Source organism: Cyanistes caeruleus, unplaced genomic scaffold (genome assembly GCF_971803275.1).
Source record: "Cyanistes caeruleus unplaced genomic scaffold, bCyaCae1.hap1.1 HAP1_SCAFFOLD_81, whole genome shotgun sequence".
Lineage (NCBI taxonomy): Eukaryota > Metazoa > Chordata > Aves > Passeriformes > Paridae > Cyanistes > Cyanistes caeruleus.
The window spans coordinates 957,976-971,537 of record NW_028255891.1 but is presented as its reverse complement, the minus strand read 5'-3'; the positions used below and the strand labels follow the sequence as shown (position 1 = coordinate 971,537).

At 55.2% G+C, this 13,562-nt stretch overlaps 1 protein-coding gene across 1 annotated transcript; it reads right to left on the bottom strand.

Annotated features, from left to right (window-relative positions):
- Positions 1–10,198: 10,198 nt before the first annotated feature.
- On the bottom strand, positions 10,199–11,464 carry LOC147646728 (uncharacterized). The gene is made up of 4 exons (XM_086873025.1): positions 10,959–11,464; positions 10,701–10,859; positions 10,330–10,431; positions 10,199–10,257 (listed from the first exon to the last, which is right to left on the bottom strand). The coding sequence occupies exons 1-4, from the start codon at positions 11,080–11,082 to the stop codon at positions 10,199–10,201; spliced, it is 444 nt and encodes a 147-aa protein (XP_086729151.1). The 5' UTR covers positions 11,083–11,464.
- Positions 11,465–13,562: the final 2,098 nt, after the last annotated feature.

Below are 13,562 nucleotides of genomic sequence, written 5' to 3'. Positions count from 1 at the left end.
TTGTCAAGGGGTGTGCAGACAAAGGCATCTTTTAAATCAAGTACAGTAAACCATTTCTATTTCTCTTTTATAGATGTTAACAATGTGCAAGGATTAGCTACCACTGGGTAAATATCTTTAGTTATTCCATATATTGCTCTCAAATCCTGCACCAGTCTTTATTGGCAACACAGAAATTTGGGCTCCAGTGTGAACTACAAAAGTAAAAAGTGGATGTATAGGACCCACTATTATGGAGAAACCGCTCAGACTATTCAGCCTAGTCTTCACAGAAGTATGGAGAACATCGTTTATTTCTATTTTTAGCACACTTTTATAGGGTTTTACAGGGTCCCCGGGCTAAGCAAGTTACTCTTGGTTAATCCACACTGGTTTACGTTTTTTCTCTTATACACAAGGATGTTGTTTTGCTTCATTCTCTCTGCTTCAGGAAAGTTTCAAGGACATGAGCCTTTAATATCACGACTTATACCAAAGGCTGGTTTGTGCAGACAGGCCTTTACTAAAATATCATGCCCACCTTCTCTTCAAATATTCTCTACACACTATTGCTGTAATCAATATGTCTCCAGTTTTGTTATTTCTAGTGAGCATTTGAAATAAAAGCAACCTCTGCCTCTCTGCTCACCCAGGAGAAGCAGAGTTCCCAGTTTCCCTGATTCTGAGGCTCTTTGGGCTCCACTCCCAGAAGCTGAGAAGGAGACGGCTTTGGCTCACAGCCCAGAGCCTGTGGAGCTGTGCTGGGTTATCCAATGGGGCATTCCATACAATGAACTTGGGACAGTGCCAATTAGAAACAACTTCACTCAACTTGGAAGTGAGAAGCCATCTATTACCTTGCTGGGGACCCCTTTCTTTATCTCCAGTGACCACCAATACTGGCAGTGAGAGATTTCTTTTCTCTTGTCTGGGTTTTCCTTAAGAGAACCAATGCATCTAACACCTTTGCTTTCTCTGATTTTTCTTCTGCCATTTTTACAGGTCCATCATTTCTACTGGAATGAATTAGCTCTTTTGGAGGGTAAATTTGATTCAGGAGAGGGGTTTCCCCCTCTTCTGTTTCTTTTAGCGAGTCAGCATTTTTGAATTTTCATCCTGGAGGGCTGCTCGCAACAGATGGATCTTACTCTTTTCTTCATTGAATTGTTTTTGCAAAATTTCAACTAGGTTTTAGAAGGAGTCTATTCTAGTTCTTTCCTCACTTCTTTGCTTAAAGCCAGTTTCTAGAGCTGCTGTAAAACAAGCTCCCAAAACTGAGCAGAGTAGAGTTTTATTTTTGCCCAGTTTAAATTTTCTTTCACCTTGTAAAGAACATACTCTATCAATCACATTTTCCAAATTAAACCAGGAACTAAGCGCCTGCTTTTCCCCTCCCGGAGAAGGTCTGGCATTGTGTTTTGCTAACAGAGCATAAAATGCAGCTTTAACTTCTGCACTGCCCTTTTCAGTCATTTTTACAAAGGGAAAACCACTACAGGGAGGTATAAACTTCAATTATACACACACACACACACACACACACACACACTCACTGCTTTTTGCTTCCCTGTGTGGGTAAAAAGACCAAATCTGCTCCGGAGGCACTCTTTCAGTTTAAAATTCTGATTGTCTCTTCATTACACCAAGCACTCAAAATTCACACACACAACAACAACAAAAACATTCCCGCCCTTTTGCACTAAGAGATCTTTTGTGAAATTCTGCAGACAGAGCCCTCAAGTGAGTGTGGGGTGCTTTTCACCTCGGCGTGTGCAGTTTGTGGGAAATTCGAGTTGCCCCCCTTGCTTTCTAGACACCGCTCACTCTCTTGGGAGTGTCGGGCTGGGTGCGGCTGGAGCAAAACATCTTTCCCCTAATACAGACTGCACAACAAACCTGCAGCCCCTTCTGTCTGTCAGAAATCCTGTCCGTGACTCCAGTTTAAATGTCACGATTCGCTAACGCCAGTGGGAGTCGCGAGAAGTTTCTTTGATCTCAAAGGGCAAAAAGGACACAAGGGATTTCAGTTTAAATCACAACAGCAATAATGTACATTTATTTTAGTGATAACAAGGGTTATGTGATAGAGGAGAGGGAGTGAGAGAGAGAGGGAGGAGAAAGAAAACAAAGTAAAGAAAGAGAGAGGTTATAGCTACCAACAGATGAGACAGTGTCACAGGGGTCTTTTTCCATGGGGAGATCTCACCAAAATTAATTTAGCCTTATGTAATTCTTCCCCAAAGTGACCTTGTTTCCAATGTGCTAAGAAGCACCCCAAAGGAGAAGTACCTGCTATGAGAGCATTGCTGCCCAAAACCCCTTTAAGCTTCTCCATGTCACAACTACAATACACCACAAATGCCGATCCTGCGACGCTTTCGCAGTCGTCTGATGGACGGCGCCCAGGCAATCCCAACAGGAATTCCTTTAGCCCAACCAAGCGCAGCTTTTGCTGCGTCTTATTGGCAGGCACCCAAACCAAAGTGAAAGCACCTTACCTCTTCTCCTGGGGACGCTGTGAGCAGCGCAGACGGTCGCGGCCGATGGGCTCCCCGAGAATCCCTCGGTGCCGGCTGGAGCAGGATCGGGTCGCGAGCTCGCTCAGCAGCACTCACAAGGTCCCATCTGGGTCACCAAAATGTTAGAGTTCAGGAACACACATCATCACACAATGATTATATGCAGGTGCTTTATTGAAGAGCTCTGGGTGTCAGGGGTACACAGACCCAAATCTGACCCATCTTGCTTTTGAGTTGAACATGTTTTATACTCTATCGTTATACAACTTAGATATTAATTATTAAACTTACATTGCTCTATTGTATGCATTGTTTTTACCCAAGCATGGATTTCTCGTGATCCCACCCCAGCCCCCTAACATTGTTCCTCATGTTCTTTAAACAATAATTATATCTAATCACATCTAACAATTCTATCATTTATCATATACTGATTACACAGGTGCAGTTTCACATGATCTTTAGCAAGCACAAGGCGTAACATTTCCCCGGGCCTACTTTTCCCAGGGCTTGCCAAGCCTAACTTTCTTTCTGAGTTCCCGAATTTCCTAAGATTTTAAAATGTTTTACGATCACCTCCAGACACAAAGAGTCCTGTCTGAACAGTCACAGTGCTACATCTATTTTTAATTTTAATTTTTATCAATTTTTCCAGAGCCTGCTGGCTGTGTTCAAGGTTTTCTCCCTATTTCCTCCCTAGTGCACATTCTCCAGAAACTCTGCTTTTACATCCTTTTGCATTGATTAAAGTTACCTGCAATGACGAGTCAATCGAAACCCTGGGAAAACTTGAACTTAAATGTGTACCTAGGCAAAATATTTACCTCCCACATCTGAAGCCATGAGCTGCCAAGTACTGTCCCCACTGTCATACCCTGTCCCCTGGAGGTGTGCTGATGCCATTTCAAAAGGGTTGCCAATGAAAACAAGTTTGAATATTTTGGTAGTTTCCACATTGGCATTCAAATCCTTGACTAGAAAAATCACAAGATTTCTAGGATTCTTCCATGCCAAAGCTGTCATTCTCACCCGTGATTTTAGAGTGTCTGAACAGTCAGACAAGGTTTCAGATTTAGACTCTACAGACAAAGTCCCTGCTGTTCGGCGATCCCATTCCATCAGCATATAGTCCTGATGATTCCTTTAGGCAGGAGCAGCAAAGGCAAGAATGAGCAAAACAAGCTGCTCCTGTGTTCTCATGTCCTGCACAGCAGTAACTGGGAATTCAAGAATGGATTCAGGAGACAATGGGTGCACAGGGAGCCACCAAGACTTTGGGATGCTGAAATGGACCAGCCTGGTGCCTGTGCCCGGGCTGCACCGCGCTGAGCTCCAACTGGACAATCTAACAATGGTTGAATGGACACACCATGGGCCACTGGAGACTCCTACTCCTAGTTCTGTGAGCTACACTATTCACCTGTCATTCACCAGATGATTTTTTCATCTTTGCTTGAAATCCAGGAGAGGAAAAGGTCAACATGGAAAAGTGTTCTCCCAGTTCTAGTGACACCTGTGCCTGCACACCACCTGTGCCCATGGCAGGGTGGTTGGAGACTGGATGATGTTGATGCTACTTTGCAACACCAAGTGCTCAGGGATTCTGGGATTGCCCAAGTGGAGAGCAAAACTGAGCCGTGTAAGTCCCTGCTTTTTTTCAGCGCATGCTGCTTCTTCCTTTGTTCCAAGCAAGTCCAGGATTTGGTTTCATGTGTCTTTAAGGTGTCTGGACAGAAGAGAGGGAGGGCAGCTGCAGCACAGGGCTCCTGCCCCATCAGACTCTCTCTCTCTCTCTCTTTCTCAGGATGGCGCCAATGCCGCTGCCTTGGGACACCTGAGTGTGGAAGGCGAGCTCGCCCTCAAGCACGGCCATCCAAGTCAGTCACGGGCACAGGCTGCAGCTGAAGCTGGCAAGCATTGTTGTAAGGCTGCAAGTGAAGAGAAAGCCATTGTGGCCAACTCTGCTGAAGCCTTTTGCCAAAGCAAAGGCAATTGTGCCCACAGCCTCCCCCTGTTTGGCACTGGGCTGCTGGGGACGCCTCAGTGCGCAGGTGCCGACGTTGGGGCTGCTGCTGTTCCTGGGCACACTCTGCTGCTGTTTCTGTGGGCTCCAGAGCCGCTTGGGCAGCAGCCACTGGGCAGCCCTGCCGGAGGAGACATCGCCACCCTCCCCATGGTGGCAGCAGCTCTGCGGACCCCGAGCTCTGTGTCAGGGGGGCCTCGGTCACAGCAGCGTGGCCTGGGCAGCCGCGAGGGCCCGGGCTGGCCGCCAGCCCTGCCTCTGCCCACTGCCCCTTCCTGGAGGCACCCAGTGGCCGTGGCCTGGCAGCACCCCCTGCCCTCCATGTCCCCAGCCAGCCCAGCCTGGGCACCTCGGGCTGTCCCCACCCTCCCGCTGGGGTGGTGTCCCAGCCTCCAGGCATTCTGCTGCAGGCCTGGGGGACATTTTGGGGAAGCACCGGAGCAGCCGGGTGTCAGGGACCAGGCGGCTGCCCGGGGGCTGCTTATGGCCTCTGACACCCAATTCCTCAGTGCTTCCCACCACCCCGGCTCCTCCAGGGCCTTCTGTCCCCTTGGAACCTCCTGCCACCCACTCCCTCACACATCCCCCTCGTGCCTTCCCACTGCCTTGTCCCGTCTGGGCCTCCGCAGCCCCTCATCCCTTCACAGCCTCCCAGCACCCCGTGCCCTCAGGAGCTCCCCCAGCCTGGCCCGGCAGCAGCGCCGCAGCCCCACAGGAGCTCCAGCAGCTCCTCAGCCATCACGGCAGCAACACACAGGCAGCAGGACACAGATGGCGCTTCCTGCCTGCCACAGGGCTTGTGGCTTCAGCACAACCACCAAAGGCCAAGGGGCTTCTGGCCATTTCCCCTGCACCACTGCACGCCCCGGCAGGTTGCTGAGCACAAGAACCCTTTTCCCTCTCTTCCCCTATGCCCCACACAACCTAGGCAGCAAAAGAAAGGTCTTGGGACTCTTGTGGTTTATAACATATCCTATATTATTTACATACTAGATGGAAACGAAACGAAGAAAAGAATAATCTCTATGAAAAAAAAAATAACAGATGGCCCATGTGGCCCCAGAAGATAGAGCCTCTCAGCCCTAACATATCCTATATTATGTACATACTAAAAAGAAAAAAATAGAAGAAAACAATCCTTATGAAATAAAAACTCCCGGCTGGCCCAGGTGGCCCCAGCAAACAGAACGTCCCAGATCAGCGCTGAGCACATCTCCAGCAGTGCAGCCAGCCCAGGCCCGACAGACGAGGCCGTGTCCTCCATGCCCTGAGGAATTGATCGTGCACCCTCTGCAGGATGGAATATCGGGCACTCTGGATGGCCCGGAGGACATACAGCGTCTCAAGTGCCAGATCTGACACGGCACCGCTTCTGTCCTCCATCAGGCGTTCGAGGGCTGCAAGAGAGACAAACAGAGCCACGCTCAGACCCCAGAGCTGCGGGGGCCCAGCGAGAGCCCCCTGCCAGGGCCATGCCAGCCAGCTCTTGCCTTGGCCAGGAGGGAGCAGGGACCAAGGGGGTCAGCCCGAAGCTGCTGGCCACAAATGCCCCACGTGGCCCTGAAATCTCACTGTGCTATGCCCACGCCGCCCCTCATCGGCACAGGGAGCAGAGCCCTCCACAGCCTGGCCAGGGCTTGCAGCTGCCCCCGACAGCCACTGCTGTCAGCCCGCTGCCATGGCTCACCTCTGCACAACACCTGGAGCTCTGCGTGCTGCCCCCTCAGCTGCTCCCCGGCCATCCCTGATGAGAACACAGAGCCTGTCAGGGTCCCAGCAGCACAGCTCCCTGCCAGCGGCGCTGCCAGCCCTGTGGCCACAGGGCCTCCTGCCCCGGCAGGGATCAGCCCGGGCCCTTGCCGCACCCTGACTCAGCCCAAGGGCACGGCTGCCAGAGGCCGGCAGCAGCAGCCCCGAGGGCAGCCGGGGCTCCAGGGCGCCGGGCCCGGGTGCCGCTGCCGGGGCAGCAGCCGGGGCTGGGGCCGAGCTGCGGCGGGGCGGGGAGGGAGCCCGGGCTCGGGACTCACCGATGACCCTGATGGCCGTCGCTCGCAGGGTCTCCTGTGGGTCCTGCAGGTACTGCAGGGCCCGGCGCAGGTGCTCGGCCAAGGGGATCCTGTGGTCTGCCAGCTGGAGAGAGCGGCAGGAGGGAAGGGTTGGCGCGGGCTCTGCCCCTCGGCCGGGCGCTGCTGCCTGCGGCCAGTCCCGGCCTCCCGTGCCCGGCCAGCCCTGAGGCCCGGCCAGCAGCTGCTGGCGCCGGGCTCTGGAGGGGGCAGAGGGCCGGCTGCTGCCCGGGGAGCCGCGGTGCCGGCCCGGCCCGCAGCCCCGCTGGGCTGGGGCTCCATCGGCACCCGGTTCGGGGCCACAGGCGGCTAGAGAAGAAGCCGTGCGGCCCCCGGCTGCAGCAGTGGGCAGGGGCACAGCTGCCAGCCCCACACACCGACCACCGGGGCCAGGGGGCTTCTGTAGCTTGAGGCTGGGACTTCCAGGCTGTCCTTACCACGAGCTTGGCAAACTTCCACAGCTTCTCCTTCCTCACAGCTTTCTCCAGGTCTGGCCTCTTCAGGAAGTCAGCCGCGCGAAGGAGCGTTGTCCGAGAGGCCTGGGGAGCAGCAGAGAGCCGCAAATGGCCCCACAAGGCAGGGCACAGGAGTGTCCCAGTGCCAAGGGCTGGAGGAGGCTGCAGCCTGCAAGCCTGCGTCAGGGCAGGAGGCAGCTGAGCCCCCTGCCAAGGCGCAGCAGCAGCCCAGGAGTCCTCACCTCTGCCACATGCCGATTCTCATCTTGGCAGTGGAAAAAGAGTGGGAGCAGGCTCTGGTACACTCGTTCCTTCAGGGGCTTTCTTCCTTCTTCTTCTGCCGAAGACATCACTCTTTGAAGGAGAGACATGGAGAGCAGCTGCACGTGGCTATCAGGCTGTATGAAAGGAAGGAAGGAAAAATGACCTTATCATTGGCTTCTTATGGCCCACATCGGCACAGGTCTGCAAATGCACAGGGCACAAAGTGTCCGGGCAGCAGGCAGTGGCCGTGGCTGGGGCACAGAGCCTTACATTGTCCAGGAGTTTCAGGAGCGGCTCAGCCAGCTGCAGGGCCCTGCGCCAGGATATTGGGGTGTCTTCTTTCAGGAAAATATGGCTCAGAAGAGCAGTGCTCATCCTGGCCACGTCACTGTCCAAGTCCCACAGGAGGTGCACTAGTCTTCCTGTCAGGCTCTGAATTCTTTCGGCCTGTGCAGAACACAAGGGTGTGAAAGCCCGGGCAGCTGCCGCAGGGCCCAGAGGCCAAAGGGCTGTCCCAAAGCACTCGGGCAGCTGAAGCAGGAGGCAGGAGAGCTGCGAGGAGCTGCCTCAGCGCCCAAGGCAAAGGCCAGCCAAGGCCAAGTGACAGCATTGCCCAGCCTCATGCTGCCCACACGGCTTCAGCTGCTGCCCCCTTCTCACCATGGAGGGACGGTCCTTTAGCAGGAGGAGAGCCCTGAGAACCTGGTGATGCATCTCTGTGGAGTTGTACCACAGGTACTTATACAAGATATCCATTAGGCTGTCACCACAGTCACTCAAGTCCAGGCAATCTAGGAGCTGAAAGGCACAGGGCAGTGAGAGGGGAGCCGGCCGGCAGGAGCCTGGAAGTGCGCAGGGCTGGGCCCAGGCAGCAGCACAGGGCGCGGGTGCCGTCCCAGGCAGCTGTGGCTATGCCAGGGGACAGGGCTGGCAGGGAGCTGAGCGAGGTAGTGCTGGCCATCAGGCTCACCTCCACAAGGAATGCCATGGCAGAGACATCCCAGAGTGGCAACGGTTTGCTGAGCACCTCAAGCAGGTAGCTTAAGATGCTTTTGCACAAGTGGATGGATGCACGGCGCATTACCCTGGAAGGCAGAAAATGGCAGAAAGAGTCTCAGCAAGGGTGCGGAGGACTGATGGACACAGTTGTCCTATTGCCCCAGCACCCTGTGAGGCGATTTGGGCCCTTGAGATGTGGCTGCTCCTGGGCACCCTCCTCTCGCAGCCTTTTCCAGTCTCCTTGGCCATCCCTCGGTGACGAGGCCCTCAGGCCCATGGCCACGGGGACTGTGGGGGGCATCCCGGGCAGGGGGCACAAATGCCAGAGGCAGTGGGGAGAAGGGGGGCTCACCTGGCCAGCAGACCCACGGCATAGTGGTGGGTGTCAGCACAGAGCAGCGTGTCCCAGCCACGCTTGCGTTCCATTGCCACCACCACATGCTCCAAGTGGAGACTGCAGAGCAGGGCCTTCAGGGTCTGCACTGCAAACCTGTGTGCACAGCAAAGCCCAGGTGACGCTGGGAGCGCTGGCTCTGAGGCTGGGGAAGTGTCAGGGACAGGAGGAGTGGCATGGAGCACCTGTTGGGGCTGGTGGAGAGGCCGTGTTGCTCCTGGCATTCCTTCCAGAAGGTATGGACGTCCTCTGTCCTATACAAAGTACTGAAGTACGTTTGGAAGAGGAGATGCACAAAGAGGCGGGGGAAATAGACTGTGAGGATCTGTGGGCAACAGGGCCCCTGGAGGATCTTCCACATCACCAGAGTTGCCTGCAGAGGACAAAGCAGCCCGAGACAGCGCTCAGTGCCGGGGCGTCCGTGTGGCAGGGCCTGAGCGTGGCAGGGAGAGGCCGGGGAAGACGCAGGGGGAGCAGCGGGCCTGGTGGCCCTGAAGCTGCCCCTAGGCCAGGTTTGTGGCCAGTGCCTGAAGCAGGGAGATGCAGTGGGGGAAGGAGGCAACAGAGCTGCTGGAGAGGCGGCCGGCCTTGCCGTGAGCAAAGGCCAGCTCCAGAAACTCACAGTCAGGGAAAAGACAGCCGTCTTGTCCCCATCAGAGGTGCCCAGGTTTTTCTGCGGCCAGCTCCCCACCACATTGATGAGGAGCGGTGTCACTTCCTCTGAAATCCAGGGCGAGAGCAAGATGGTCGTCCACATGGCCATAGCAGCTCTGCGGGGTCAGACACAGCACCGTGGGCTGGGCAGCAGCGGGGAGCTGAGCTGGCCGCCAGCTCTGCCTGTGCCCACTGCCCCTGAGCGGCAGCAGCAGCCAGGCAGCCCAGCCCTGTGGGGACAGGCCCCTGAGGGGCAGGCTGGCAGCACGGCAGCGGGCTCAGGGCCGACTTTGTAGCAGGGCTGGCAAAGGGAGCAGCCAGAGGGCCCTGCAAGTCTGTGTTGCTCACAGCCCTGGGCCAGGCTGTACAGGGTGATGGGCTGGGGAGCCCTGAGGCCTCGGGGCAGCTGGGCCCCATACCTGTCACACGTTGGGGCCACCCGCAGGAGAGTGATGGCCACATCATCGGGCTCTGCCTCGGCCACTTGCATCAGGGCCCAGTCCATCCTGTGCTCAGCAGCCTCATTGGCCATGAGCCACTGGTGGATGTACCTCACCACACCGGGCACCTGGAGAAGGCACAGGGAGACTTGGAATGCTAGCAGAGGGAGTCAGCAATGTGCCCAGCTTCTTCCCCAGACAAGTGCTTCTCTTCCAGCACGCTGCCATGGCCTCAAAAGCTTCAAGTGAGCAGCAGGCGTGGCTTGGGAAAGCCAAGCAATTGCTGGAGGATCAAAGGCTGGCCACAGGCTGCTTACTTGCTCCGGATTGAAAAGAGCCGTCTCTACAAGCAGATCCAGCTGGGCAGCGCTGCTTTGTTCTACCAAGACCTCTGAGGATGCTTTGATCTCAGTGTCCATGGGACTGGTCTCTTCCTTGCCAATCCTCTTGATGTATTGGTAAAGAAACTGTAGGAGAAGGGCAGGAAGGCAGGGAAGTTGCATGGAGTGCTCCAAGTGCGGTGCTGGGCTGAGCAGTGCCAGCAGGCCCAGCGCAGGTGGGGATGGCTGCAGGTACCTGCGCTGCTCTGCGGAAGCGGCCACAGGCGGTGTCCTGCTCTTGTGTGCCGTCCATGGCTGCATCTGGCAAAGAGCAGCCAGAGCTGAGGGGCTGCGGGAGAGGCCGGAGAGCACAGCCCAGCCCTGCGTTCCCCAGGCAGGGACAGTCCCGGGATGCCCCAGGGGATGCAGCACGGCCACTGCTGCGGGGGCAGCCCCAGCCCCTTTTTTGTGCTGTCCATGGGTGTGTGTCCACAGGACAGTGTGGGATGGGATGAGATGGGATGCAATGGGATGGGATGGGGCCAAGATGGCCGCAGGCACCAGCCCTGTGGCCCAGCTCTGCCACTCACCCTCCTCCAGCGGCTGCAACTGCTGCACCTCTTCGGTCTCTGGTGCTGGGGCAGCTCCAGGGCCTTCTTCCTCGACCTCCTCCTCTTCCTCCTCCACCCAGGCCAGCTTGGGCACTCTTGGGGGTCGCTGCTCCAAATCTTCTTCCAGACTCTCCAATCCTTTCCATAGGAACAGCACCAGGGGATGGCATGGCATGGAATGGGATGGGGCCAAGCTGGCAACAGGCACTAGCCCTAAGGCCGAGCTCTGCAACTCACCCTCCTGTGGTGCCTGGAACTCCTGCACCTCTTCAGACTCCTGTGCCAGGACAGCTCCAGAGCCTTCTTCTTCCTCCTCCTCAAGCCAGGCCAACTTGGGCACTCTTGGGGGTCTCTGCTCCATGGCAGTGACTGGATTTATGGCTGCTTGCAGGAGAGATGGCTCGGAAAACCTCAGAGTCAGCAAGTCCTGCAGTCGTGCCTGGAAGGCACCTGCAAGACTCAAGTCCTGGCAAGATTGCAAGACAGCGAGTCCTGCACTTGGGTGTTTGAGGGCTCCTGCCACAAGGACAGGAGGCTCCTCGACAGGGACTGTGGTCTGGTCTCAAGGGCAGAGACTGCAGGGATGGGCGACACGTCGGAAAAGCTCCGGGTCACCAAGTCCCACGGTCTGCCCTCAAGAGAACCTTAAGAAGGAAGGCTCAGCAAGGCCACAGGTCAGCAAGACCTGTGGTCTGGCCTCGAGGTCACCTGTAGGAATAGTGCTTCAGAAAAGCTCCAGGTCCGACACAAAGGAGTGCGCTGTGCGGGGGCTCCTCACAGCACCGCTCTGGCGCGTCCTGACCCGTCGCGTGCACCGAGCACTGTGGCGTGGCCCTGTCACTGCCAGCTCCTATGTCAGCACGTGTCACAAAGGGCCCTTTGACATCTGCTCCCGTTGCCACCATCCCACGGTGACCGTGCTGCAGCGTGTCACAAAGGGCCCTTGCACACCCTGCCCTCCGCCCTGGGGCCGCCCCCATCCCCCCCCAAGTGGCCCAGCTTGGAAGGAATCCCTTGCCCAAAGTGTCTAAGACAGCCTGACGGGATCTTTAGGAACAGCTTGTTAGAAATGAAATGGAGGCAAATTTATCAATAAGAATTTTATTGAAAACTTTGTAAAATTTTCTCATGGAAATGTCTCAGTGTTGAGAGACAGGTGTCTGCTAGGGAGGGCAGGAGCCTCCCTTGGAATGAAAAATGTGGACCCCCCCCTCCGAATTATGATAATCCTGAAATCAAGGGGCTCTCAGGCAGAGATCTGGGGATAGGAATAACAGTTCTTTACTAATATTTATAACCAGGCAAACAAACAACAATAACTACAGCGTTAGCAAGAAAACAGAACCAGGGACCCCGTGACAGCTTTCTGGGGCTGAGACGGGAAAGGATGGAGGAGAGGCTTTGTTTCACAAACCCCCTCGGGTTGGCAGTCAGTGCTGGTGCTCCTGCAGGGCTCTGAGGAACACTCAGCTGGAACAGCAGGGATGAGCTGAGATCCCGGGCCAGTGGCTGAGGTGGATCAGCAGCTCCGTGGCGGTGGCTGGCACTGCCACACGTCCCGGCAGGACAGGGGGTGCGAGGCCACCAATGAAGAGGGAAGAAGGAGAAGAAGCAGCAGCTCCATCTGGGTGATGGCGAAATTCCCTTCTCCCCACCACAACAGCTCTGCACCCAAAGTGTTCTTCTCCGAAGCTAAAGAAGCCACCAAACTGTCCCCACCCTCCCCTTTTCCTGCCCCCTTCCCCCCCTGGGCCCAGCCAAACTCTTTATCTTTCCTCAAGCACCCACCAGGTACCCGCAGTTAAGTTTTCCCTGCAAGTCATGAGTAAAAATTCCACAGGCAAGCCAGAACTAAATAGAAAATAAAGGACACCTAACCCCCAACACCTGTAAGTTGCATCTTGAGAGTCAGACAGGATCTTTGTTTGCCAGAAACACCTCTGAAGTTTAATCAAGGCATTAGTCATCAAAATTATTTTGAAAATTTAAAGATCAAAGTAGCCAAAATACTCAATGTAACTAATTGCTGGGTATGTTCTCAGCTCAGGTTGGGAGGAATGGGGTTCCCTCGGAGGGCTCACCCTGTGGGGTGGCCAAAACTCTGTCAATGGGCTCTGACTTGTAACGGATCCAGTGCAGGGACACTGACAGAAAACTGTGCTGTGGAACACAGGAATGCAATTATCAGTTTTACAGGATTGACTGAGATTTCCCTTCAGGAGAAACCAAGCTCTGTTCTAGCTGGAGGCCACAATGTGAAAGGATTTCTGTGCTTTACCATCACAAGCTTACTCATTCTTTTTCCTCACTCTCATTCACGTTAGGAACAATAATTCTGTTGTCCATGGAGCTGGCACCTTTTGAATTCCAGAATAATGTCCCCAAGGTCCTTTGCTGTTCAGCTTTACCGCGCTGTCTGTGGCTAACAAAGCTTGCTGGGGTCCATTTCCCTTCGGCTGGAGAGGTGCCGGGTCCCAGTCCCTGAGGGACAGCCAGGCTCCTGGCTGGAATTGGTGTGGAAGTCCCTCAGGGTCACATCAGCCTTCACATGGAGCCCCATGGATCTGAGCATTTTCCAAAGGGGCTGTTGGGGCAAACAGGGAGATTTGGTCTGGCAGGGTCTGTAAAACAATATCCCATCCCATCGACTTGTTCTGGCAGAGAACACTTGGCTGCAGGGACATATTCCCATTGTTCCTGCCCAGGTCTCAGGATTCAAACAGTGTTGTCTTTGCCCAGAGCTGTTCCTTCAGCTGGCTTGGGAGGGCCATTTGGCCTCTGGACCCACACTCTGGCTCCTTTATTAGGACTGCTGGATCCATACCTTTTATCTCCTCAAAT